The sequence below is a fragment of the Cyprinodon tularosa genome, unplaced genomic scaffold (genome assembly GCF_016077235.1).
Source record: "Cyprinodon tularosa strain WSP-4 unplaced genomic scaffold, ASM1607723v1 ctg623, whole genome shotgun sequence".
NCBI classification, from domain to species: domain Eukaryota; kingdom Metazoa; phylum Chordata; class Actinopteri; order Cyprinodontiformes; family Cyprinodontidae; genus Cyprinodon; species Cyprinodon tularosa.
In genome coordinates this window covers 565,923-593,873 of record NW_024039367.1, presented here as the reverse complement: position 1 = coordinate 593,873, position 27,951 = coordinate 565,923, and the positions used below count along the sequence as shown (strand labels likewise).

The following is a 27,951-nucleotide window of genomic DNA, read 5'->3' as shown; positions in this document are numbered from 1 at the left end:
ATCTATACTTGCTGCTTTTTCTTTTTTTTTGGTTTTACACAAGACATCCCAATCCTTCACTTTAGCTTTGCTTAAAAAAAAGGTCCTGTATTGACAAATATCATACAGAATGAACTGGCTCCTGCTGGAGTGGCTGGTTTGTTGTTCAGCATGAACACTGGAGAAAGATTAAGATGTGTTTTTGGAGGAAATTAGGTAACAACAAGGTCATATTTTGTCTTTTTTAAAGGGCTTATGTTTCATTCATGAATTGTTTTTGATTGCGCAGACTTCAGAGAGCACGATTTATTGTAATATGTGGGTGTACATGTAGATGAAAGGATCTAACATACAGGAGCACATGCAGACTTGATAACAAATTGTGTATTTTCATTTTATTTCATGCATGTCTCTGCCTTCTGATTTCCAGCTGAACCTTTGCAGGAACTCGTGAGTTTGTTTCCAGATTGAATCTGATTGGCATCAAGCTGAATTTCTGTTTTCCTCTCAACTTTTTTAGCATCTGTATTTCTGCCCGCCTCCTAAAATATGACACACTCCATCCACTATGGGGTAGAGTAATAAGATTATATTATTACCTCATGGTCTGAGCTCTTTAATCTGCTCAGCTTAAGACATCCTCGATTCAGCTGTCAAAAATCATAGCGGCAGCTCCTCTGATAAGTACTTTGATTTTCTGCTGTTATTTCCTACTTCCTTATGACACGTCAAGATTAAGTCTAAAAGTTTGACATTATCCAGTTATGGTTCAGTCCTACACATCAGATTCTATATGAACTGTTAAGAGCCAGTGTGTGAGCAAAGCAACGCAGGAAGTAGAAAGCAAATTATTCAAAAGCCTGTAAACAGACGCCGTGGGGGGTAGGATTACGCGGCTGCTTTCCATGTCGAAATATGCAAAAATGCATACATGCATACCGTACATCTCTGAGTATTAAACTTTAGGGATTTAAGGGCACTTTTACCCATGCAGAAACTTGTTTTGCTGATGAGGTGCTACTCACTGACAAGGAAGCACACAATTAAAAAACAAAGTCAGTGGGCGTGCTTTGGTGGCACTGTGGTTAGTGCACACGGCCCATGTATGAAGGCCTTAGTCCTCAATGTGGGCGAGCCAGCCTTTGGTCCTTTCACACGTCTCTCCCCCTCTCTCATTCCCCCTTTCCTGTCAGCCTACTGTCCATAAAAATTATCCACTAGTGCTGCAAAAACTTAAAAAAAGTGAGTATTATAAAGTAGTTTTCACTTTCTGTAGGAGATGTTCAACTCACACTTGAGGTCCTGAGTGATGATGGTTCTCAGGTAGTGATTCTGCGTTGGTCTACGATGATCAGTCCCCCACCTGTAGGCAGACTCATCCCGATGAACTAAATGAAGGTGGTGTCAGCTATAATGGTTCTACTTTTGACTAAATTACATCATACTGTAGGACAGTGATTCCCACCCAGGGGTACTAGTAACCCTTATGGTCCACCAATGCATTGCAGGGGGTATGTGAAAACATTTAATATTTTACTTTCCAGGTAAAGAAACACAATAAAAAAGGGCTGGGATGGGTTTTTTATTACATAGTGAATCTGAATATTCTTTACTTGTTTTTTTTATATGCTAAGTTTCGATATGTTTACAGCTAATCAACTTAATTTGATTTATGTTCATATTAGTACCTATTTTCTTTACAGGCAACATATCTATGTTTTTTTTATTCTAATACAAAAAAAATTACGTCTGAGCATTAAAATGTTCAAGTTAATGAAATTAAAGAAATATTTTTCCTTTTATAATCATTTGTTCTCTCTATTTCTGGATAATAACACGTTTGACCGAGAGGGAACTCATGGTATGATAAAATGGCCAAGGGGGTACAAAAGTCAAAAAGTATGGGAACCACTGTTGTAAGACACCAATTCCTTATCCGAAAAACACAAAACTTAACCCTCTTTATTTGTTTTTTTTTTTAATAACAGTAAAGACTCTAATAAAGATATGCAGTTATGCTGTCATATATTGTTCTTTTGTCAGTGTCAGTTTGTAACAACATTTTATTAGCTGTAGCCCAGCAGGATAATTACCACAATATGTATTGCTATCTCTAACAACATCTGTTCTGCTTAATTTCTGTTTTTAAACACATGCTATGGAAAATTTTAAAGAAATTAATAAAAAATTTTGAGCTAAGCTGTAAATAAGATAACAGTGATTATCAAGTAGACCACAAAACTGTGATCCTAAAGGACTGCTTAGAAGCAGTATTTGTGGGTAAGGATTTTAATGTTTGCATACAAGGATTGGTTGGGCAAAACAAAGAAAAGCGAGCACAAAATGAGGGGTAACTTTAATCTATTTTTTTTATCAACATTTTCACCTTAAGTATTTCAACAAACTATTTTCCTGAAATTGTGCATCCCACAAGATATGAGCAAGAGGCTTGTTAACCTCCACAAAAATATGCTTTGCAGTGCCGTTATGCCTTCGAACAGCTCAGGAGGAAGTCTGGTTATACCGTGTTTGGGGTCAAAATCAGTGTATCAATCCCAGAACACAAGCAGAAGATCTGTTGAAGATGATGGTAAGAGGGAGTGTCATTATCCACAGAGAGAGAAGGGTCTAGAACTGACATGAAAGGCTGCTCTGCATGAAAACAGCCATTATGCCAAAATAAAAGTAACACGAAAAGCCAGATTACAGTATGTAGATGCACACTGGAACAGTCCCTAAAATGGAGACAAATCCTGTGGTTTGATGAAACTAAGATTGAGTTGTTGGCACTTGACCATAATCACCATATATTTGGAGGAAAGAAAAAATGCAATAAAAAACACTGGACCATATGTTACCCTTTAATATATGGCTACCAAATACTAAGGAACCAAACATTTTAAAGAAAAATGCAAAGTCAGATGGAGGAAAACAGTCATTTGTCGATTTACACACGTAGCACTTTAAAAACATTGTTTCAAATGTAGGTAATGGTTCCGAAGACAGATTTTTTTTTTCAAATCGACGTTTTAAAGGTTCACCCCATGCTTTAGGAGTGTGCAAATGTTTTACTGTAAAACCCAGTTTTTTCAGATGTTGGCACTGCCTGTGAGAAAACATGAAGAAGCAGTGCACAGCATGGTGGGCGTAAGCTGTGCACTAATCTTTAAATTGAAAAACAGCACGTCCTCAGTCTAAGCTGGATAACTCGTCACTATAGGCCTGATTGAAAGGCTCTTCCCTGAGGAAGATTTAACTAAGTGTCATGAAGGGATTCCTGGGAAACATCAAACACTTGATGCATAATTGAAATGACTGCAAAACTGAAGTAGAACAAACCAGCAAAGACTACCTCTTTGTGTTTCCTTGTGTTTACAGTGAAGACGGACCAGCTCCAGACCATTAAACGAGAACTGACCCAGATAAAAATGAAGATCGACTCTTTACTGGGACGTCTGGAAAAGATCGAGAAGCAGCAGAGGACCGAATCTGGTGAGAACAGGAACACAGTCTGACTCAGACAACAGTACAGAGGCGGGGGGGGAGAAACACACTGAGCAGCTAAAAAAAAAAAAAAACGGAAATTAAAAAGCTCACATTGGCCATAAGTCTTTTTGACATTTTTAGAGATAAGGGCGGCTGAGCTCTCCGTCATATCAGCAGACAGGTGTCAGCACCACACTGACTCTGTTTAAATGAGGTCTTCATAGTAGCCCTACACTGTGGGACAACCTCACAACAGATCACTGTGAAGGTCATTCAGGAAAGGCACTGAATGTGGCATGGGGTTTTTTTTTCACCAAGGATTTTGCTTATTTCGAGCTTGTTCCATCTATATTGTCAAACTTACATCCACAACAAATAAGCTGTCCTGTTTGTTTTATTTCAAGGTAGCCCAAAGACTGATATGCAGGACATGGAAACACAGATAATTGAAACACTGCCAGTTCAGGTAAATTACATCATTCCAGGGGCTGATCTCAGGGGAGAAAGGAGCAGTCACATTGATTAGTAAGGCCGGTCGAACATGGATAAATGAAGAGATTAATGAAACAAAGACCAGACTACGGCTTTGCTATATTCGCTGTTATGAGTGGGTAAAAAGTAGTTTTAATATATTTTTATTGAGAAAATCTACCTCAAAACATTATCTGTACAGTCATTTCATCAAGATTATAATCCTGCCTTAAAATATTATTTCACTGTCGGAGCCGCTCAGATCCCCACATACCAGTGGTGTGCTGTCACTGGGAATCCCCAGCAGCTGCTGCCTCAGACCAGGTTGCCTCTTGGGGGTCTGTCCCCTACTGTTCGTGGTGGGTGGAAGTAGATGTTGGCGTTTTTCAGATATATGGAACAAACTGCAAACACCAGAATAATAAAAGCGAAAAAATTTTGCTGGCAGCTTTCGACATTTTAAGTTAATTTAGGTGTTAATAAACTGAGGAGTGATCATAGCGATTGGTTGATGTGGTGTGTAGAGCAACATAAATTTTATTTTTCCAACTCCAGCAACTGCTGTTTATGAAATTTTGAACATTTGAGCAAAGTTTCCGGGGGGGAATTTAAGGCATACCAAAGCTATACATCCCAAAAACAGGGCGTACACACAAGCCTGTTAAACTTAGGGGTTCTATTATAATGGCCCTGGATAATTTAATTACAGTAAACTTACTTAAATCTGGCCTTTCTGGACTACCATGATATATGTGTTACTACTCTAAGCTGATCTCTAAGCTATTTGTTGTAAATAATTATACACCATTTCTAATCATTTGAACAACTCCAAGGGCACCACCAACCGACTACCCCAGAGATGTCTTGTCTTGCCCTAATAGCAGAACCTGACATGGTGTTCTCTTCCTCATCTCCTCATATTCTGCGTTCTGGTTTAACATGAAATGCTGCACACTGTTTGTTGTATTGTCAAAACTCCTTATGATCTTTTTAAAAATATTTTAAACAGCATTTTTGCTGTTTTATGGAGTTTAAATAGCTCTACTCATAACTTCTATTGCATTGTTTCTGAGTGGCTGAAAAGGAGCAGAGAGAATTATCTTTAATTGGGGTGTAAATCACCAGCTCTGTTTCAATACAATGTTATATCGATTTGTCTGGATGTTGTGCACAAACTGTGTCACAAAAAAAAAAAAATACTCTCTAATATGATCTAACCTCTTATAGGCAACAGGTATTTAAAAAACAGCATTTTTTATTGCATTGGATTGCAACATTTCTGAAAGTAAAGCTGATTGTCGGTATTATTAATGCATTTTATCCTCTTAACCTTCTCAGTAGTTTGTGAATCTTACTTACAAGACACTTTAATAATAGCAGCAACGTTTAAAGTACCGAACAAATGATTGGTTTGATTAAATGCATATAATATTACATATTACAAGACATACAGAAGTGTACGTTAAAAGCAAAAGTATCATCTAAGTATCTGTTGCATTACAAAATGTTTCAAAAAGAAAAGAGAGCTGCGAATAAAATCAAAAGCTTGTATTGAGGGCTGAGTTTTCAGTGCACATTTAAAAGTGGCAAATGAAGAGGCAGCAACAGCTGGTTAGTTCATCTGTAGGCGCAGTAGTTGATAGAGGTGGGGAGGGATAGAGATATACATAGAGAAATTAGAGTAATAAACTCCAAATCTGGAGAGGCAACCAGTGCAGAGGAAAAAAAATGCAAGTAATATTCCAGTTAAAAGACATGCAACAGCAACATTTTGCAAAATATAAAGGAAAAAGAAGAGTAAGTTTATTTATATTGCACATTTCAGTGGCAAGAAAATTCAAAGTGATGTACCTAAAAAAACAAAGAAAACTACCCTGCAGTGGCATAAAGGCAACACAAATAATGGCAGATAATATGAGTGAACAAACAAACAAAAAATAAATAATGGAGGATCTGCAAAAACTTGGTCCAACACAAAGCATTCTTTCAGTCAGGCACTTATCTGAACCTCTCTGCATAAGTAGAACATCAGAATGTTATGGTGCACTGTTGCAAAATCTAACAGAGCAGGGCTTGCATTGCTATTTGAATTCTTCAGCTATAGGGGTCTCATTAAAACTCTCAACAATGCAGATTATGTGCTATGAAGATGTTAATTAGATGTTAATAAGAAGTCAGACAGAAAATTTCAAGAACCTTATTTTTCTCCAGAAATGCTTTCAAGTGGTTGAACTATTCTCTCCAAACAAAACTGGGTTTGAGGCTATAATTTTGATCAGTACTGTTCAGCCTGTTTGAGCATTTTAGAAACCAGACTAGAGCCGATATAAACCTGTTAATAAGAGCAAGAACAGATAAAACCAATCAAGTTTAAACAGTCGGGGGAACCTAAAGAGCTTTAGATAACCTCCGGCCTGATATAGGAAATATAAGGTAGGAGACTCCAAGAAGTAGAAAGCAGCAAAACAAGAAACAAGGACTAAAGGGTAAAAAAGTAGAGAGTGTTATACAGTAGGAAGCCTAACTTTCTCATCTTTTCCTCAAAAGAGGTTCTCAAATGTCTCACATACCTTGGGGGAAGGCTGAGTATAACAATTTAAAGAACATTTAGAATAAAAAAACATTATACCTGTAATCTTTTTTCAAGACATATTGTTATATATATGGCCGCCTGTGGTAACACCAATAGCCCTGCAAAAAAATATAAAATGTTATTGTTCAGCACCCATATCTAACCATACAATGCTTTATTTTTTATGATTTGTAGTTTTAGCCACTGGAGAATTATGCATTTCTTTTTAAATCTCAAAACTGTACAGCAGGTGATGGACTGAAAACTTTGCTATTGCACAGAAGGTTTAATAAAACTGCTGGAAAAAGATCAGCAAACCTCATGAAATTTGAAACAGGCCATATAAAACATGTTTGTTGTCACATACTTGTATAGGTCCAGATGCAATTACATATAAGCAGTCCTCAACCATCGGTTTATCAGTACGACTCATACTGTATATTAAAATCTCCAAGAATAAGAACTTAAAAGGATATGGGCATGATTTATGCCTCCTATACTAAAAAGTAATGTATGATGCCCAGATTTACCCCTTGTTGGCAGGGATGAAGAGAGTAGAAGTTGGCTGTAAAAACTCCTCTGAGCTGTGGAAGCAGAATCAACCAAGTTTATGGAAGCCAGGGAAGGAAAGGTTCAAATATTTTCATCTGCAGTCAACATGCGAAAAAGGTGTTTCAATCAAGCCGACTGCTGCATTTAACTGAGCTGTGACTCTACCCAGGCGTATCAAACAAGAAGGAAAAGCCTTTTCTCTATAATCAATCATTGACCTGGCAGAGATTTGTAACACAAACTGCTCAGTGCAAACAGAGCAAGCAGTGACATATAGGAAGCCATACACATCGGCACCATCTTAAATAATTTAACTAATCTTCAAATAGAAAGCTTCATTAAAATTGGATACCACTCATAGTTCTTCTAAATCCCATTTAGACAGTGTGCTTGTGACCTTCTCTCTGAACAAAAGAAATGTGCACTCATTCTCTGTGCTGTGCTTCGTTTCAGAGGCTCAACGAAAATACGATGACAACTGTGACTCCCTGCATGAGGGGTCTGTGTCAGAGACTGCAGAAAACTCCGGAGAGGAGGCAGGCGAGGGAGGGCTAGACGTGGAGGCAGGCGAGATGACCGATGGAGGCGAGGATGACTATGACGAGGAGGGCAACCACCATCTGGTAAGTGGAAAAAGGTCGACAGGGCTGATGCACTTTGGGAGATCTCAACTAGGCACAGCCTTCCCTGTCTGAAAGCTAATCTTCCAGAATTATTCATGAGCACATTTCTGACAGATCAGGGCTTTGCATGAGTAAATGACAAGGCCACCCAGCCTGACACTTTAGTGTCAGGCTGGGTGTGTACCCTGTGTACCCTGGCTTAAACCAAGGAATAAAGGCTTTCACGCTATGCCTTTGGTGGGTGCTAAAAAAGAAGTGTCCCTTACATATGCATAGCCTGATATGAACTAGATTTGCAATAAAGTGGTTGTTGAAGAACAGCAGAATTGGATTTCTCCCACGACGCTGATGATTGAAAAGCCAAAACTCAAAAGTTTGTTTTTAGTGTTACATTTTTAGATTCTCTGAATGCTTCATAAAAACATTTTGTCCCAAAAAATATGGTCATACTTAGAGTAGCTCAGTTTAAAACCTGTGTAAAAAGGAAAGATTAAGCTATAACACTGCTTGTCTATAACACATTTTTCTTTCACACTTTAAACTCTTGACCGTGTTTGTGTTCTTATATAGTTTGTGTATAGCTTCCCATTACAGAGGAAGAAAACTGTTGAAACTCACATTGTGGAAAACAGAAAATTAAATCAATCAATAACTTCAGAGAAGAAGCAGGTTTCATCAGTCTTTTCTCTAATGTGATTGTTCTTTCAAAGCTAGTATCGACTGAATTCACTGAACCATTTGATCCCAGTGAGCTTGTGCTCCAATGCTCATTTGTCACAACATTGATTCCAAAGGCAAACTGCAACTACAGAAGCCAATTTCTTTGTTTTTTTTTTTTCTAACCAAAACTAAACCTGCAGTTTTGCTCAGTTTTCTTTAAATGTTTTTCATTAAATTACATATTTTTTAACTTGTTTTTCAAGGTTACAGGTTTGCAGGCAATATTAAAATATGTGTGTGGGGTGGTGTGCATGATTTTGGCTGTCACATATTTACTGCCTTGTGGAACGAATTTCACAGGAATACTGTATGCTACATTCTGAGGACTTAAAGGTAATTGAGAGTCCCATTAAAAAAAATGTTCTCCCACAAGGATTTATTCATAAAATTAAAAGAGATGAGATGAAAGTCTGGGCAAATTATCATTAAAGGAAAAGTCCGGTCACCAAGGAATAACGGGTCAGTACTTATACCTAAAACTAATATGTTTGGGGAAATTTAATGGATTTTGCGTTAATTGGTAAAAAAAATAAAAACAGTATTTCACTGAGTCTTGGAGTGGCAATTTTTTTTCCAAATATAGTAACACCTCACTCCTGACATCTTCCGGCAGTGACGTCAAGGTGCGGTAAGCCTAGCGCCATTGTCAAAGTCAATGGGAACTAATAGACACCTGTCATGAACGGCGGACAGATGGACCCAGTATTCAAGGGGAGACAGTCAGTAGGAAAGTTCAAAACGTTTATTAAATAAACAAAACAAAACAAAAGCGGAGCTGTGGCTCGCGGACACTGCAGGCGGGGGGGCGGGGCACCACCCAATCTCAGACATTCTGTAGTGAGAGAAACACAGGTAAGTGACCACGATCATCGGACAGAAGATGATTATCTGAATTGGTCACTTACCTGGTTTAACAGTCCAGACCAAGAATGTTCCCAAGTGCTGCAGTCCCAGAGGTCATGCTGGAAGCCGATCCTGGTCAGGAATCCAGAACAGACAGGAACAGACAGAAAAGGCAGGATCCAGATCAGGCAGGAACAGAAACAGGTGGCAGGATCCAGACGTCCAGGCATCCACAGGCTCCCAGGAGGGTTCAGAGTCTGACTGGGACCAGCGGCATGACGCACAGGAGCAGACAGGATCAGGTGCAGACAGGCAGGCTTCAGTGGAAGAAGGTAGCCGAGACAGGACGTGGAACCGGAACTTGAAGCAGGACTTTAAACTGGTCTCCTCCCTGGAGCCAGGCTTACTGGATAAAAACTGAACCTCCCCACATATTGAGCCAAAAACCCAGAGGACTCCACGGGGTAGGAACAGTGGACGATCAGGAGACGAGAAAAACACAAAAACCCTCTCTCCACTGGCTGCTAGGATCCAGGACATGAACCCTGAAATCAAACTGAACAGATAGAGTAAATAAAAGGACAAGTAATGATCTGGCCCTGAATGCTCAGGCTGAACAGAATTATAAACCCGAGGAAACAGGTGAGGGGAATAAATTGTAATTGAGGCAGGGAGGGAAAACGGCAGGTGAGAAGAATTACTAATTCGGGAGGAGCAAACAAGCCAGATTATGACAGACACCCCTGCAATCAACAAAAATTATTTAAGATTTCGAGAGGACTTCACCATTGAAATCCACAAGAGCTATAGTTAAACTGACAATTCCCACATGCATGGCAGTTGGATGTTGTAATACATCGGGTAAAAGTGAAAAAAAAAATGTTATTTCACCTTTCCAATTCATGATCCACCAAGGGTTCGTCGTTGAGTTGCCAACTTGAAGAGGGAGGATTTGCCATCGAGCTTCTGTCTAGAGAAGCAGCAAGTCATTAACCCATTACTCTTTGCTTCACACCATCATGTATAATAGCGTGTAGTGAAAAACAACAGATACAAAACTGGGACTTGCTCAACAGTCGATAACGCATCGTGATGTCACAAACCGGTAGGTGGCAGTAGTGTTCTTTGACAAACATGGACGTCTCCAGTAAGGAACATTCAAATGAAAATTACTCTTAATTAAAAACTCTTATCATTAATTGAACAGTGTGTAGTAATTTCATATTTAAACTACTTTCAGAAGTTTGTATTCTGAATGTGACTGACTTTTCCTTTAACATCTGTGTTTCCTATAATCTGGGCACCAGTGGGGTATTATGACTTTGCTGGTTTCTGTGCCAGTGGCTCACTCTGGTTGCATACAAACACTTTCCTGTTAAATGGTGGTGCCCTGTTGGCTTGCTGTTTATTATGTGTTTTAAATTGTGTTTGTCCTCCATTTGTTAGTCAAATGGACTAAAAAGTCAAATCAAAAAAAGAAGGTTGGACTTTAGCTCATATTGTGCAACTAGAAACCTGCATTTATGCCTTTTACTTAATTGAATATCATCTGTTTTCCTGACATCATACATACTAACCAAATGGAATGCTCTGAGACAAATTATTGAAAGTGTGGCCCACTCAAGCCCTTGCCTGAAACCATTGGGCCCAATAGGACCACCAGCATTGAGTCTTATTGTTTCAGGCAACAATTAAATTGTAAGACCACTAGATTTGATATCCTCTTGGAAATCTAGTTTGCAGCTAGAAAGAACTTACCTCTGGTGTGACCTCAGTCTGAGCTCTAACTCCCATGACAAATTGAATTCAACATCATACATGTGGAAGTCATTGTCTGTGTTTCAAAATGAAGCACACCCATATGGAACCTTTTGTACAAACCATGCGAGAGTTGGTTCTAACTGCAATGCTTGTCCTTATGCAGTAATTTTCTTTCTCTTTTTTCTGTGGCTCTTGACAATCACGAAAGAGGAAACATACAACAATAGTATCTGGGTCGGCTTCAAAAGGCTGTTGGATAAATGCAGTGGATAAATAAAATTGTGTTGAGCCAGAGTGTAAGGTGACCTGTTGTTCTTTACTTGTGTCCATCAAGACAGCTGATGAAATTTTACATTTGACATTATTTAAATCTCTATAGATTAAGTAGAAAATTACAGCTCTGAACTAATTGTGGTTTCTGACTTACAGGTGTTTGAACTGAAATGGAGCCTGTTGAGTGTCGAGCAGTGATCCGTTTTTTCTATTGGACTCACACCACGGGAGACTTTTGATGAAAATAAATTAAGTTATGGTGATGATGCCTGTTATATGACCTTGAAAAATGTTTTACAAGGTTATATCATGGGACATTATCACTATAAGTTACTTTCATTTGATCAAAAGTCTCCCATTGTGTGGGTCCTTTCAAATGCAAAATTCAGACTTGACTCAGTTTTAACACCAGTAAATCAGAAACCACTATTAGTTCAGAACTGTAATTTGCTATTTAATCTATAGAGATTTAAAATACTTCACATGCAAAATTTCAGCTCGATCAAACATCTGGAAGTGGACCAAATAAATTTACTGAATACAAAGTGTATATTTTAATGTGAAAGGTTTCCCTACTTCTCTGTTTAATAAGATATTTTTTACAGCAACATATGAAAGGAAATTTGTTCCCAGAAGGTTATATTGATCAGCTCTGACCTTTGAAAAAGCATAAATTATAACCGCTGAGCTTAGTTCCTTTCTCTCTTATGTTTTGCCTTTCAGATAGAGAACCACGTATCTGACATTGACAACTGAGATAAGGTAAGAGCTCAGGATTTAAAAGTGTCTTTTACAACCACTACAGTATTCCATTGTTCAGCAATACGTCTTATTAAACATTCTTATAGCCAGTCCTTATTAAAAGAAATAATTACACATAATAAAAAAAAATATATTAAAACATAGACTCTGAACTGGTTTTGGAGCATTTCTAAACATTCGTTAATCATCTCAAAACTCATAAGCTCCATGACATTTAAAGAAGTGCATTTGCTGAAGGGCAGCTAATATGGCGTTCAGCAGAGGGAGCATTAATGGCATTTCAATGGGGCAGAACAGCGGATAAACAGCATTCTTATAATTGAATTGTGAGGTAGGGGGTATGAATGGCTGGGCCTAAAGTAAAGAGTATTGTGCTCTGCAATTCTCAGGGTGTGGATAATGATGCAGTATTGACATCATATGGTGTGGCTTTGTCTTTATAACTGAACATGCATATCATAGATAAACTACTTTACAACAATAATTTAACTTTTTTATTTGTCAGACCACAAAGATATATTTTATTGGGGTCCCATGTGCTAGATCAACATGAAGTACTGCAAAATTGCAAAGTAGAAGGAAAAGGATAGCTGACCTTCAAAATATTTTACAATAAAAATCTGAAAGCATGATATTAACAGATTGCTTTTAGAAAATACACAATTAGCACAATTAAACAATTAAAGTTCACATTTAGGGATGTTTTATCACAATAAATCTTTTTTTCAGGCTATGATATATTTCTCTGATTAGGAACAAAACATTTATTATAAAATACCTGTTCCCTATCGTCTTGTGTCTTGTGAATTTCAATAAAAAAGTATCATAGATGATGTGAGTTGTTTTGTTTTTTAGAACGATGTATCCCATATGTGGACCTCAGGTCCACACAAAACCTTGATGATGACCACCAGCATCATTAAAACCAATGGAAACAGCAGATGGGTCAGGGCAGAGATATTTGAAGCAGAAATAAATAATAAAACAATATCCCAAGCTTTTATTATCTCACGGAGCTCTAGTCAGTCCATGGCCTGAAAATGGAAAGTATGTGATGCAACAGCAAACATCGTACTCAAACTTGTCGCCTTCCATTTATACGTGTCACTGTGCCAGTATCCCAGACTTACCTCTCCCCACCTGCTCCAGCACTTGTGACAGGTAAATGGAGAGCTTTGCCTTTTCGCACATCTCTCTCTTCACCACAGCAGACTGATGCAGCGTCAGATCCATGCCCCCCCCCCCCCCCCCCCCCCCCCCCCCAGCCCCCCCCCCCCCCCCCCCCCCCCCCAAAAAAAACATGAACAGGACCACATGAAAGTCAAACTTCTCCACTACAGGCTGGAATTCTCCTCCGAGCTGAAGGGGGAAAGCCACCTTTTTCTGGTCAGCCGTGGCCTCAGAATTGGAGAAGTCGGTACTCTTCCCAGCTGCATCATTTTCAGGCTTTAACTTCCCACCGTATGCTGTAAGTCTGGGCAGGAAGGAGCCACCAGAACCAAAATCTGCCCTTGGTCGTGCTTAGAAACTCGGTCCATAAAGGCTATGAACATGGCTAATGACAAAGGCAGGCCTCTCAGAGTCCAACAGCCGGCCACTCAGGCTGCTGGGTGACAGAGCCCTGGTTATGTGTGGAGGTGAGGCCATCTATTATTCGCCGGTGTCACTTCACTTACCACAGAAGCTCAGGCTCCTACCCCCCCTGGGGTGGCATTCCACATCCCAAGAGCCAGTTTAAACAACCATGCATCTGGTTGCCAAAGCCTTCAGCTTTGATTGCTAATCAATCCTCTTTGCACCGGTCCCATGGTTCATCCTGCAGGTAGTAGGCCAATAGGGAGATGGCTTTGCTTCACTCCTTCTGGCTTGGACAGTCAGGGTCCCTAAAGGAGGAACCACCTGGTGCTTGCTAATGAACCCCAACCCTATGCAATTGCCATCTGGATGGATGAGCACATCTTACAATCAATGAATGCAGATTGCTTTACGTCACAATTTGCAATGGATGGCAGAGAAGACATGTAAATTAATTGTAAATTAAGATTTAAGATGTGGCCCTTCACCTACTGTAAATCCAATGCAAGGGGAATGGTATTTAGAGACATATTTCCAGTTAAGATTACAAAAAACTGATTTCCAGTTGCTAAATGCAAGGGCCCATTTTCACAAAGAACCCTTAGACTAAAAGGAGCTCTTCCTGACATTCTTTTAGTGACATCTAAGATTTTTCTTAGAATGCTGCTTTGGTTAGGTAAAAGCTATTAACAAAGCACCTTAAGCCTTCAGAGAGTACTGAAAGTAAAACAAAATGATAGAAGCAGTAGCTTAGAAAGACTTCTAGAAATCTAGAAGACTTTGGAAAAAGAGAACTGAACACCACTTAAATAGTGGAATAAATGGGTGCCTATACTGTCATTAATTGGGAGATCAAATCAAACCTATTATCCTTATGAAGGAAATAATTTAGCTTACAATGGTTAAATATGCACCTTTAGTAATGTCATTTTGTTAGTAAAGATATTTCGTAGGAAAATATTTGTTGAATAATACCAACATGGAAGGCATTCTCAGAAAAACTAATGCTTCACATAATAGAAACTTACTAACTTGGTGCAGTAGTAAAACTGAATATTTAAATTACAAATAATCATGTAGTTTTTATTTAACATGATAAGCCAGATTGATAAGTGTAATTCAACATGAATTTTTACATAGGATCAATCTGGGAAGCTTCCTGTAGAGCATATTGGCAAAAGGGAGGGACATTTAGTTTAATTCTTCAACCTGATTGCTTACCTGCCTCTCATGTCGAGTTTTTAGCAGGAGTAGCTTAGACGTATCACATTCTTGATAAATCAAACTTACTAAATCGGCTCGGGGAAAACTCACAAATATCGTTCCATCCACAAAGGCAAAATTATGTCCTTCTGTGTTATTAGACAAAAATAGAGCATATTCCAGCTACTTCAGCCTTCTGCCTCTGGTTGATGCGTTGACGCCATGCACGTTACTGCATTTCATTGGTCTGGAACATTTTTGCATCAAGGCTAATGCATCTGTTGGCTTAAGGCAAGATACATTTTCCAGAGTTTTTGAATATACAAATGTCACAACAATTAATCTTGCAAGGTAAATTTAACATGACCCCACATTACAAAAACATCCAATAAATTCAGTGAACTCAAACCACATGGCAAGCTATGTGAATAAAGTGCCTACAAACACACCGCAAACTCAGTAAATTCATTTAGACTTCTTTGACAAAGTTTTTGTTCAAATACCAAAAAAAACTAATTTAAGATTTTTAATGAGTGAATGTCTGTCAGGTCTTTTAAAGGTAAATCAATTCAAATCAGCTAGTGGATTAGAACCAGCCTTATTGATAACAAATCTTTCAATTACCCAAACAATTACAACACCAAATTTCACATTAACACACACAAAAAATAAGTTTAAAGTATTAAACTCTTTACATTTACAAAAATCGTAAATATAGACTGTTAGGTTTTTGTATCTGTGCATGTTTTTTTGGTTTCTGCCAGCAACATCATGACTGCAACTTGGTCAAAAATAAAAAAATTCGATGTAGGTACATCGTAATTAATGCCCTTTTTAATTGCTAATTTTGTTCTTAAAGTTTTACAGTATTTTTTGTGTGCTTATATATACAAGGAAATACCATAAAGCAGTCTTCCAGGTGGAAGCAATCAAACACTCAGTAGGAGGGAAGATACTAATTTGTATCTCTAACACAACATTTCACATTTTTTTTTACCTATATCATGTTTGGATATTACAAAAAGGAAAGACTGAATGATGCAGGGATTTAATTATGTAATATCTCATAATAGTTTAATAAAAGCTTCTCAAACTCATCCTTTGAGAAGCTGAAAAGTATTACTGCAGACTCTGTTGATTCTAATGTCCTGCTAGTCTCTTTCTGCCAATAAATAATCGATCTGTATGTTGTTCTTGACTCCTGGAGGGAGGTTTTCCATCTACCGGATAGTGTTCTGTGTGCAGAATTCTCCTTTTTTTTCTTCCATAGTATTTACTATTTTTTTTCTTCTCAATTTCACTGTCTCCATATTGTTCAAATATTGTGCCGGCAATAGTTTCTGATATCTTACATTCTAGGTTTGAAGCTTTCTTTGGCCTAATTTTTGGTTAATGTCAGCTGGAAACAAGGAATTTTCTCTTAAGTTATGCACCAAAGTGCAGTCTCAGCCACGGTTCAGCCTTTGGGAATGCTTTTAGCTTGGTCTAGCTGATTTTTAAGCCTTAAGTAGCTGCTTAAGTAGCCATACGGTTTCTTTAAAAAATGAAGCTTATTGGCTGACAACATAAAAAGCCTGTGCAGAGCCAAACAAAGGCAATATGTAGATTAAACATGGGTTTCCATGCAGATGCCAGTGTTGCACCATATTCTCTAACCATATGGGCCCGGTCTCAATAGTCACTATTTTCACTAATTGGTAGAAGCGTTCATAACTGTTTAAGTGTGCAGGTTGTAAACCCTTATGCAGGTCTGCGTTGTACCTGTTAATTTGGTGGGACCTGTCACTGTATTTGCAATCTTACTGCTAAAACTTTTTTTTTTTTTAGACTGCAACAAGAAATTGTTTTTTTGTTGTCAGTCTTTTTCAGTGTTGTAAAATCTTAATTATTTTAATAATTAGAGCTGAAATTTTTTTTTCGACACATTCGCTGGTGCTTAATTTTTTTATTTATGAGTTAATAAAAGTACAACTGAGACAATACATTTCCCAGATTACAAGATATATCTACAGTGAGGAGAAGACAAAAAACTAAGCATCAATATACAAAGGCAGATAATGAGAGAAATTAGTCCAGCTAGAGAAAAAGCTTAGAGAAAATGTAATTGAAATATTTTCATTTTAGAATAAGTATGTAGACATCTGAGGTTCCTTTCATGAAGCCGGTGTAATGAAAACTCTAAGTTGGTTAATCATTAAATTCAGGAAACTCAGAATTTCCATTTCACAAAGAGAGGTTACTAAACTTCTATATCTGTTACCGTAGTAACATTCTCAGCAGAGCTAACCTGGTCAGAAGCAGGTTGTCTCGGTCCTAGTAAAAGCTAATCACATTGTTTTTATTTCCTGATATAGTCGGGAGAGTTCTGTCTATGTTCTGTATGAACAATAAAGAAAATAAGTTATTAGGTATGTTAGACTCATTAGGTTTTACCAAGACAAACATGGTATATCTGAGGACCCAGTCCTTGAAGGAGCATTATTTGCATTATCAGGAGAGGGTTCTCAGACTGCGTATAGATGTCCTTTATATTCAGAAAGTTGTTTATGAGTGCTAACATTTCACCTTACAATCCATCACATTCATCCACCATCTTATCCCTTCTTGCATTTACAGCATTTCATAGACTTATAAAACAGGTATTTAACAGAACTTGATATCGGTGAGCGAACATTGCTGTGTGTGATAGCAGCATTATAGTAAACAACTGCAAAGACAGCCATTTAGTATTTACTGTGTAATGTAAGACAGGATTAAATGAGGAGAAACCCCATGAGATGATGCACAGGTCCTACCTGTTTTAACATGTACTTCTTCACCTGCTGCACCTAAAAACAATACATTGATCCCTTACCATTCCTGCAACTAGTTTCCCTTGAAATGTTATCATGTTTAGCAACAGACTAGCCGATTTGACATTTATTAGCTTGAATAAATATGTAATTCAAATATCATAAATACATATTCAGTCAAGTTGATAAATATCAAAATGGCCACTTAACATGTGTAAGCACTTCTAGGTATATTAAACTTAATTCGTACTGGTAAAATTTTGTTTTATGACATTCTGATATTCAGTGTCTGAGCATAATGTAATTAAGGAAATAGGAATGGAATTTTGACCTGGAAAAATCGTATTTTAGTGATCAAAAAATGGAACAATAGAGAAGAGAGTGCTTTTAATAAATGTGAAAATTGTGTTGTTATCTTTAAACACATTCTCTAATTATTTTCTTTTTATTTCTGCATTAAAATTTTTATTTCCAGTGGTGTGAAATAGACACTTCATCTTGCCTGTTGTCTTGATGACACACGCTCCACTGGCGATGGCTTTTCATAGCTGTTACTAGCGTTGCGGCGATACAATTTTTTGGCCCTGATATTGATACCCGATACCTGGCTGTGCAGTATCGGCCGATACCATACCGATATCATCTGTTTGAAATTGATGTGTGTGTGTATACAACTGCATACTACCTGGATGTAAAATAATTGCCATCATTACTTTGTCTACCTTTGTGAAGCAGGAAAAAGACAAATAAAAAGTGAATCCAGTAGAAATGTTGATTGCCTTCCTGGAATGGGTGACAATAGTTGAATAAACTTTTGGCTCTCAAAATGGTATCGGTGCCCTATTTCTTGGCACTTGCCGATACCAATACCACAATTTTAGTGCTGGATCAGCCCCCCCCCCCCCCCCCCCCCACCCCCCCCTCAACCCCCCCACCCCGTACTGGTATCAGTATCGGTGCAATACTAGCTGTTACACACGAGCATGACTCTGAGTGAACCTACTCAGAGTTAAATAGATTTAGAGTTGAGGATTTAAATCTGAGTTTTTTAAAACTGCTTTTTGAAATGGAATGCTTGATGTCCCGATTGCTGGGATTGGTGCACAAAATATGCCTAGTTTAAACACAAACTTTGCAAATTTTAAATTTCAAAAATTTAATTTAGACTACTGAGGGATTCATTTATATCTTCAACTAACATATTTCGCAGTAAATTGTTCATTCTTCTCTCCGAAAGAGATGTTTTTTTTGCTCTGCTGGCTTGTTCCTGGTTTTACCATGGGCCTCTATAGTTATCTTAGTCTAAATTCCATAATCTGTTAATTTGTCCATTGATTACAAATTGGCTTTTTTTGTTGTTGTTGTTTTTTTTGTTTGTTATATTGTTTGTTTGTTTTTTTGTTTCATTTATCAACCAATCAAAGCACTTAGAAAACAGCCTCTCACCGAGCAAAAGAGTCATCCAAGCATAATATGATATTTTCTGTCTCCTCACTCAAAGTTGCTTTAAGCAGCTATCTGAATCCCTCTTGAGCTATAATTCCTTGGCAGTAATTTTTTAGAGCCTAGATAGATGCTCTCTTAGATAATTTTGAGAAGCTTAGTATATGCTGCCCACAACAATATGAATTGTTTCACATTAAATGTTAAATACATTTCCTGTACAATTTATGTGATTTTATCATTTTAAATCACTTTCAAATTTATGCAATGCCGATATACAACAAGGCACTTTACAGAGTAAAGTAATGCAAATCAAACAGACAGATTGGTTAAAATTGAGCTGATTGCATTGATTTGTTGACTTCACAGTTGAATTTATGTTTGTAGAGATACACACTAAAATGTTGACAGGGTAAGGTTAAAAGTTTTGGTAAAACTATTAGGTGAAAATCTACATGTCACAGTTCCTACTTTATATTAGTCTATCATAAGATACCAGTGAGACACAGCTTGGTTGTGGTTAGAATGTGTGCATTGTGGGTAAAAATACTTTAATTCAGGAAACTCTCTTTCAAACAAACACACGTTTACCTGCCTTGTATTGTGCAGAGAGATTAATTAACATATAGTAGCTTTGCATATAAATACTTTATCAGGTGCTTTGTTAAAAAAAAGATTAAAATTTCATAATTTGAGACTAAATTTTTACTTTTTAGCTGCACTTTATCTGAAAAATGGTAGTTTTAATTCCAGCCTTGAGTTTATTTTGACTCAAATCTCTACTCACATTTTCCCAGTCATCATAAGAAAAAAAGGTTCAGTTGGCTGTTCACATCTAAGTCTACACAATTTCAAATGGATTTAGGACAGCTATGCAAGGACGTTCACTCTTATCTCTCCTCAGTGATCCCAAAGCTTGGTATCACTGTCACGTTGTAAAGCAAACACTTTTCTCAGGCTTTCTTGCATAATGCAGTAGAGTTTCCCCACGTGTTTTTACCCTGCATATGTGAATCTTGCAACCTTTGTACAAATAAGTAAAAACCCTTGAAATTTTTTATTTTTTTTTAGGGTGAATATATATATTATTATTTATTTAGCTACCTTTATAAGAAGTAAATGTATTCCCTGGTAAAAATAAATCCTGTTTTATAACATTTCTCATATGTGAGGATTGGGCTAGAGGGGTATTGTTAAAGCTCTCTAAAATAGTACATAAAGTCTCTCATCTCTTCAGTTCAACCTCAAGTCTACTGGATTTAGTTCTGGGGACTTAGGTGATTATGTTAGAAAGTTGTCTGTGCAAATTCTTACTCATCAAAATCGTGCCAAACAACAAACTTGCTTAAATCGGAGGCAATGGCACTAGAGCACCCTGAGGTGGGAGCACTGATTTTTTTAAGCACCTAGAGGCCCAGCTCAGATGTGAATCAATGACCCACCTGTCGTTTTGGGTCAGTGGAGTCTGTTATTTTGTATGTTTTGTGTTCGGCAATTTGCATAATCTTAACTCAGAAAAACTGAGGAAGTCAGCTTGCATCCATATTAAGTCTGTTTTGTGGATGAAAGTTAATGATGTTTCTGAAGAGCCATGTCTGTGTTGATTTAGATTGTTGCTCTGCTAAATGACTCAACGATTATCCATTTTTGGTTTTCTTCTAAAAGTCATGATCCCTTACAGCCTAATAAGGCTTCTATGGCCTTTGTAAGAGATACAGTAAGAGCCCAAAGCATTACACACCATTTATACTTTACATTTGTTGTCAGGCACTTCTTTATATATTTAGATTTTTTTCCCCACACCAAACCCACCTTGAGTTGATGATACCTAGCCTGATAAACCAGAGTAAATGTGAGATTAAATGTGTGATTTAGTTTGGCCCAGCTGAATGAGACATCGGAAGATTGTTGATGAGAACAAACCGTTGTCTTTCCAACCATGTCTGTGCCTTTTGGCCAAAGCTCTGACCAATGAGCGCAACTGACTGTGACGTAGTAAGCGTGACAGAAAGCTGGTGGGGGAGTGTGAATTAACAGCCTGTCAGTAAAACGGCGAATACATCCTTCCCAAAAATGAATAAAGTAGAGCCTCTTCCTGCTCACGTTTCAACGAAAACCCAAAGTCTAATCCTTCCAAAACTGATTCCAGAGCTGAGTGGAAGGTGAACTGTTCAATACTTGTTGCCACCCTCCTTGTTGTGCTTTCTCCAGCGTAGTGCAGCATTGTCTTCACGCCCTCAAAACCCCACACACTTTGCATCCAAAAATTCAAAACCCCTCTCTGCTTTGTGATTGGCCCGCCAGTTCTAGGGCCTGTGGCATTGATCGAGGCTAGAGCACTCGCAAGAAAAATAGATTTTGGCAACTGGCGGTTGGGGCTAGTTTGCCAGGCTAGATGATACCTAAAATTTCAGTATTTATCTCATCTTTCAAAAGAACCAGTCAAAGACCCGAAAAAAAGAACCAGTCATAGTCCCGAACAAAATTACTTACCAATATTTACAGATTGGTATGTGTAAAGTTGTTTTAATGTTGTAGTGTCATGATGACTCTCTTTGCTTTAGTCTCTGGTCATCTTCCTTACTGTGAGCCTTAGACTTATGAAGATCAGCACACATCTGTCCTAAATTACTGACATGTTCTTTTTGTAAATACTTTTTAATTGATTTAAAGTGTAGGTAATGAGAAAAATGTGTCTATGTCCCATGACACTGATGAATAATTAAAAATAAACACAGTGATCAGCTCAATATATTAAAGTTTAAATTTGATTTGATTTAATTAGAAACCGTTTAGCTCCTGTCTTGATACAGGACCTGTCTTGTGTCATCTCAATTTTCATTAAAAATACTATTTTATAACATTACGCATACACCCATCCATCAACCCATCAAAGGCTGAAATAAACTAATTAATTAAAATAATAAATACAAATAAAATACAAAATGACATTTGCAGTTGTTTAAATATTACCGTTATCATCAGCAACAAGACCATTGTTTTTGCAGATTTTCTTAAAATTAGTGGATATTCTTCAGTAATCAAATCCTTGTATAATGTTTATCCTGCCTTTATGTATAGAACTCCAACAATCAATTATTCACTGCTAAATTACATAAAGAGGTTCCTTTATTATTACCTCGCCAAAATACTAATTTATATCAGAAATCTATGCAACTGTCATTTTTTTTCTTTTGTCACCATTTTATCTGAAACCTAAGGAAATCAAACAAAATAATTTACAATTTCAAAAAGGATATAAGATACATTGAACTTATAGTTACAGTCCTAAACATACTTTACAGAATCTAAGAATCTAAGGCGGTGATATGATTAGACTGTTGAGAATTTATTATTGTTTATGGAGAAGAAACTTCTTTTAATTGTAAATATGGAGTAAATGTTTATACCTTGATTTCATTGCAATTATTCAGGGTGATGTTTATCAAAAAGCATTTCTTAATATTTTCACCACCAAATATGTAGTCAAATTTCAGAGTCTGTCTTTCTTTATTATTTTAGATATTTTATTGGTTCGATAAAATATAACTTTATTTTAATCCTTTTATTCCTTTTATTATTTGTTAAACTTATTCTGAATGTCTAACTATAAAGCTAAATTTATAAAAACAAAAGGTTTTTTTTTTTGGACTTAATTATATTCACCCCAGTGCTGCTCTTGGCAGCTGGTTGACCCACTTTTATCCAGCTCTTAAGAAATCACACAGCACACGGGTTTTCCATCTTCTTTCCATATCACTGCTTTTTCTTTTTTTTTTTTGCAGAATGCATGGATGTTTCCACTTTCCCCGGAAACTGATTTGTATTTTTTAAGCCTATTTAGGACTGGGAAGCTTTAACATTTCCGCCTAATCCGCCTCAGACTTACAAAGTGTGAACTGTCACCATATATGTTTACAGCAGAAATAGTCATTGTCTTCTATTTTTTCTTTGCAGGTCGAGGAAGCAAGCTCTCCCGGTTGTAGGTTTTAGATTTCATCATCACCTGTGAGAGGCAGAAGAGGAAACCTGTGAGGGATGAGGGTGGGGGACTGTAAGTTGTACTTTGAAGATGCCAAGTCGTGTTTTGATGCTCAGCTCTGCGGCATGAACCAAATGTGATGTGTTCTTTAAGGAAAAATTATCCCAGACCCTGTTTTAACATCAGAGTTAAGCTGCTTTTATCACACGGCAAGGAGGGAACAGGAAGATTTATAAATAATTATTGATGCTTTTATGAACTGTGCTTGCGCTCTAATTCTACAAACTTTTCTTTAAATGTTTTTATTTCTTAAAAATGAAATAAATAACTTAAGGACAATCTCTTGCCGCAAAGTGGTGTTAAGAAAATAAACGAAACACCACTACCGTCTGATTTTGGATTTGGACTCTTACATACGCCAATAGCTGTGTGCATAACATTATCCAGCTTTATCCATTTATCACAAAAATGTCCCTGTGGGGCTGTTCCATCTTGTATCTCCACTCCTGCCAAGTTTCAGAAGCAGCGAGGGCTTCCTGTGGTGGAGTGAGCCAACCCTGGCAGCAACCTCCTGACAGGGAAGCAGGGCCATGTCTCCTCCCTGCTCAGCACTGTGCATCCTAACATGGACTGCTGCTGTTCTCCTGCACCATCTCTTTCATTCGGCACTGTTTTATAGCATTCCATTCAAAGGAGAGAGAGCAAGGCAGGAGTTTTCAAAAGGATGGAGGGGTTTTTTTTTCTGTTTTTTTTTTTCACTTTTTCGAACCACAAATTTTAATGTATGTTATTGGGATTTCATTTACTAAAACACAAAGCACTGCTATATTGTATAAAGGAAATGCTAATCTCATAACCCATAAATAAAAATAAGTACATAAGTAAATAAAAAAATAAAAAAGTATATCTTACAGAGCATTGTTCAGCTCATCATCTGAAAAGGAGTATGACACAACTGACATGCTACAAAGGTTGACAAACACATTGGAGTCTCAGGTGGACAGAATGGCTATTAAGTGTTCTATCCACAAAACTGTCTGTTTTTAGAGTGGGTTTTCTTCATCATGGAAGGCAAACCAGATAAAAATTGATAGGAAAATGGAGGTAGCTTAATGGAGCATATTCCTGGAAGAAAATCTGTAAGAGTTTGGCTACATTAGAATAGTTTACTTCAGAGAACAGAGGTTCTCCATCCAAAGGGGTAAAGCCTGACATTTGATTAAAATATTACTACATAAAGGTAGTTATGCAAAGTATTGACTTAGGGAGGCCATAAAAAACATTTATTTATTTTGGAAAATATCAAAAATAATTTATCTTCAAATTTGCTTTTGGTAAAAATTTCATGATGGTTTAACAAATACAGTCCAAGTAAGACACATTTGGATGTAATCTGACAAAAAAAAAGGTATACACAAGAATGCCAAACATACTCAAATATTTGAAATCACCTATTTTGTATATTTAGAATTTCTCTGATTAAAATCAGACTTTATTTTCCCTGAGTGGTTTCCTTGCAATTTAATTTTAGGATTGAAAAAGTGAAGAGAACACAGGGTTTGGAAATCATGCAAATAAATGTTTTAAATGAATTTGGTCCAGAATCCTACTGATTCAAATGCTTTTATGCAGTAAAGTCATAAATGCATCCATTAAGATCCAATGTAGTAAACACAGTCAAATTCAATTAATCATAGGTTGCCAATTAGTAAAAAATCTTTGCAGATTGCAGGGACTTTTAGCAGTTCCTCATTCTAACCAACAATGAGGAAACAACTCAAAGTCTGAACGTCTTTTCCAATTATTTTCCTTTTAAAGAGTTAACATCGACAACATCATCATCATAAGGTTAATATTACAAGTTAAAAACCAAAATCCCATAAAACTATTTTTAATTCTGTTGTTAGACCTTAAGATTGTTCATTAAGATTGACAATTGCTTGTTCCAGTGAGTTTGTCTTGTATCAAAGTTGCATAAAACTTACACATACACATCTTTCTAGTCATTGCAGGTATATTTGCTGGTCTTATTTTGCCAGTGAGATAAAAAACCATTGAAAGTTTCAGAAGTGTATTTCAAAAGGAAAACTCGCTCTTTGTAAAGAGTCATTAGACAATGCATTAGATTTGTCTTATGGGGTAGGGTTTACAGCAAATAAACATCCACAACTTAGTTTTTTATTATTATTATTATATTTAATTCTTCATAAAAATAAGACACAGTAATGTCCCCCTGATGGGCTTTATGTCCATGTGCTCAACAGTACAGATAGAGGTGCAACAGAAAAAAATTCAATACCTAATACCGGCATGCAGGACAAACACCAGCCTGAGCCTAGGCTTCACTTCAAAATCTTCCTAAGGCTGTTTTATCCCCCTTTACTGACAATTTGTATCTCTTACACATGAAATCTTCAGTTTCTTTCAAAATTAAGTTTTGTGGCTCATCCTTCTAGGAGGGTGTACATAGATTTTTTTTTTTTTTTTATTTAGTCAGATGGACATAAAAAAATTCTCTGAACCTTATTTTTGGGTCATTCATTAGCTGCAATACAGTTGTAAAAATACATGCTTACTTAGCATGTGTCAGACTATGTATTGTGAATGAATAAGAAACCCAATTTTCACATTTTGAAATAAATCAATAAAAGAATCTACATTTTTGGATGACATTTTAATATATTCTGAACTAGCCTTACTTTTTAAATCTGGATAAATGACTTTTTAAAAACGAAGACTGGCTGATTTTGCTCATTAACATATACGCACCCCCAGTCCTAAGTGGTGCTGCCAAAAAATGCCTAAAATATAACAGACTGCCTTGAACTATTCAAAGTCAGTGTCTGGTTAATAATGATAAAAGTGCAATGTTCTGCACTATTTTTGTATCCAAAACAAGTTCAAAGAGAATAAACATTTGGTTCGTAAACCTTTTTTCTATTCATCTATGTTTTATCATCAAACAGTGGTGGTGTGTCATATCTTTGGCATATAAAAATAATAAAACCCCCCAGAAAATAACACAGGATAATTGCGTCATATGTCAGTTATCTGAATCACTTTGGAAAATTTCTGGCTCAACATGTTCATATTTGCTGTAATTAATCTGTTGTTAATCATTATTTCAACTGCTGACATCTTAAAGCGAAGTCACACTGTCCTGACAGTTTGTTGAAAACTGGTTTGCACCAGTATTGTGGGACCTGTAGAGATGTGTAAGTGACAACTGTTGTATAGAAATGTACATTTTTTTGTAAAGATATTTTTATCAAATGGCATGTTTCCTGTAACTTTGTATTTTCAGTTTTCATGTACAAAAAAAAGAGGAAGGCGTATTCTAACTGTTGTAAGGCTGCTGGAGTCAATGTCATTGTAGATAACTTTGTGTTCTTATTGGTGAATAAAAATATTGTGTCCTGTATTTAACTATCTATTTTCATGTGGATGTTTTTTTTTTATTTTTTTTTTCAGACTTCCTAGACATTGGATAAAATCAAACTCAAAACTTTTCTGGATTTTCAAATTCAAGGACCACATGTAGCAACATTTACCTACTGCCATCACCGAATTTTTTACAAATAAATGTTTTAAATTCAAGGCACAATTCAATAAAAAAAAACTGCATGACAGCTGGATTACACTCAATTAAAAATGTTGATGGAAAGCACCATCTACGTTCATATCCATTATATTCATAGCCTACATTCATATACAAAATATTTAGACACATCTAATTATGGTGAGTTGAAGCTTGTTTGAAGCTTCAAAGCTCTTTAACAGCTGTGTTGCAACATGGTTCTTTTCCCAAAGCCTCAGTCAACTGCTCACTGTGGAAAACTACGGGGTGCAAAACCTTTAAGATAGAAAGCTGTGCCCACCCTGGACTGGAAAGGCTTTGTTTTATCTCTTTTTTTTTTTTTTTTTTATGTGGCTAATTTTCTATTATTCCTATTTTTGATTTGTTAATCATACAATTCTACCAATCCAATCAACAAATCAAGGTGGATGCTGGTGGACTACAGAAAGAGAGGGTGGGTTAGTGAAGCAGCTATGGTCACTGTGGCCATTTATTTCTGTTATAAACTCTTAAGATTTGAGGTTAGTGAACATGCATGCTTGGAGGATTAGCTGAAACAGTGAAGAAAAATACGGAGCAGAATCGGGTATTGTTGCTCAGCCTACTTTGTTTGGAACATTGTTCTCTCTGGGTAAATCAAGACCCTTTTTTTGTTTATGTCACATTAATGGCATTTTGTGAGAGATATACACTCAAAACACACATAAAATACTCCAATATTGGTTACAACACTTCTAGAAATATATGAAAAAATAGAATTCTTAGAGGAGGTCTAAAAATGTAAAACAAGAACATATGGTAATGGTTGTAGCATTTAATATTTACATAAAGTGAAACCTGTGCTAAAATAGTCTATGAAATTGGCTGGAGGTTTAGTGGATTTTCTGCAGAGATGTTTAGTGTCTGCCAGCATGTGGATGATTGCCTTTGCAGCTTTGGGATTGAGTCTATTTGTTTCTGATGCAATATTCCTGAATTGTTTTCCTGATGGAGGATAGAAAAACAATGCATTGCCCAGGTGGTGCTGCTGTAGTTACCTCTTGTAGTAGGAGTGTTTACTCCATTCACAGTGCCTGACATCAGTGCTTGAGTTTAAAAATGGGTATATTTTTGTCCATGTTTAACTTTTAAGTTAATTAAAGGAATACATAATTTTTTTTATTTTTTTTATTGTTTTTTTAGATTTGGGGGATTTTATTGATAAGTTTTATTCTCTCTGAACTGTACTAGCGGTCACAGAGCCATTATTAAGCATGAACCAAAAATATGGTTTGTTGATAAAGGATGCCCCGATAAAAAAAAATGATGTCCCTCTGATTAATTTGTTTCTAACACCA

The 27,951-nt window shown here is 36.8% G+C and overlaps 1 protein-coding gene across 3 annotated transcripts in view; it reads left to right on the top strand.

Moving 5' to 3' along the window:
• The window catches only part of LOC119798433 (RNA-binding Raly-like protein), a 186,099-nt gene extending 161,341 nt beyond the window's left edge, over positions 1–24,758 (top strand). For all 3 annotated transcript variants that reach the window (XM_038307913.1, XM_038307914.1, XM_038307915.1), the window contains 4 exons: positions 3,358–3,471; positions 7,514–7,683; positions 12,004–12,042; positions 23,013–24,758. In XM_038307913.1, coding sequence (XP_038163841.1) covers positions 3,358–3,471; positions 7,514–7,683; positions 12,004–12,036 — 317 coding nt within the window. In that variant the 3' untranslated portion in view covers positions 12,037–12,042; positions 23,013–24,758. The remainder of the gene's footprint in view (positions 1–3,357; positions 3,472–7,513; positions 7,684–12,003; positions 12,043–23,012) is intronic.
• Positions 24,759–27,951: the final 3,193 nt, after the last annotated feature.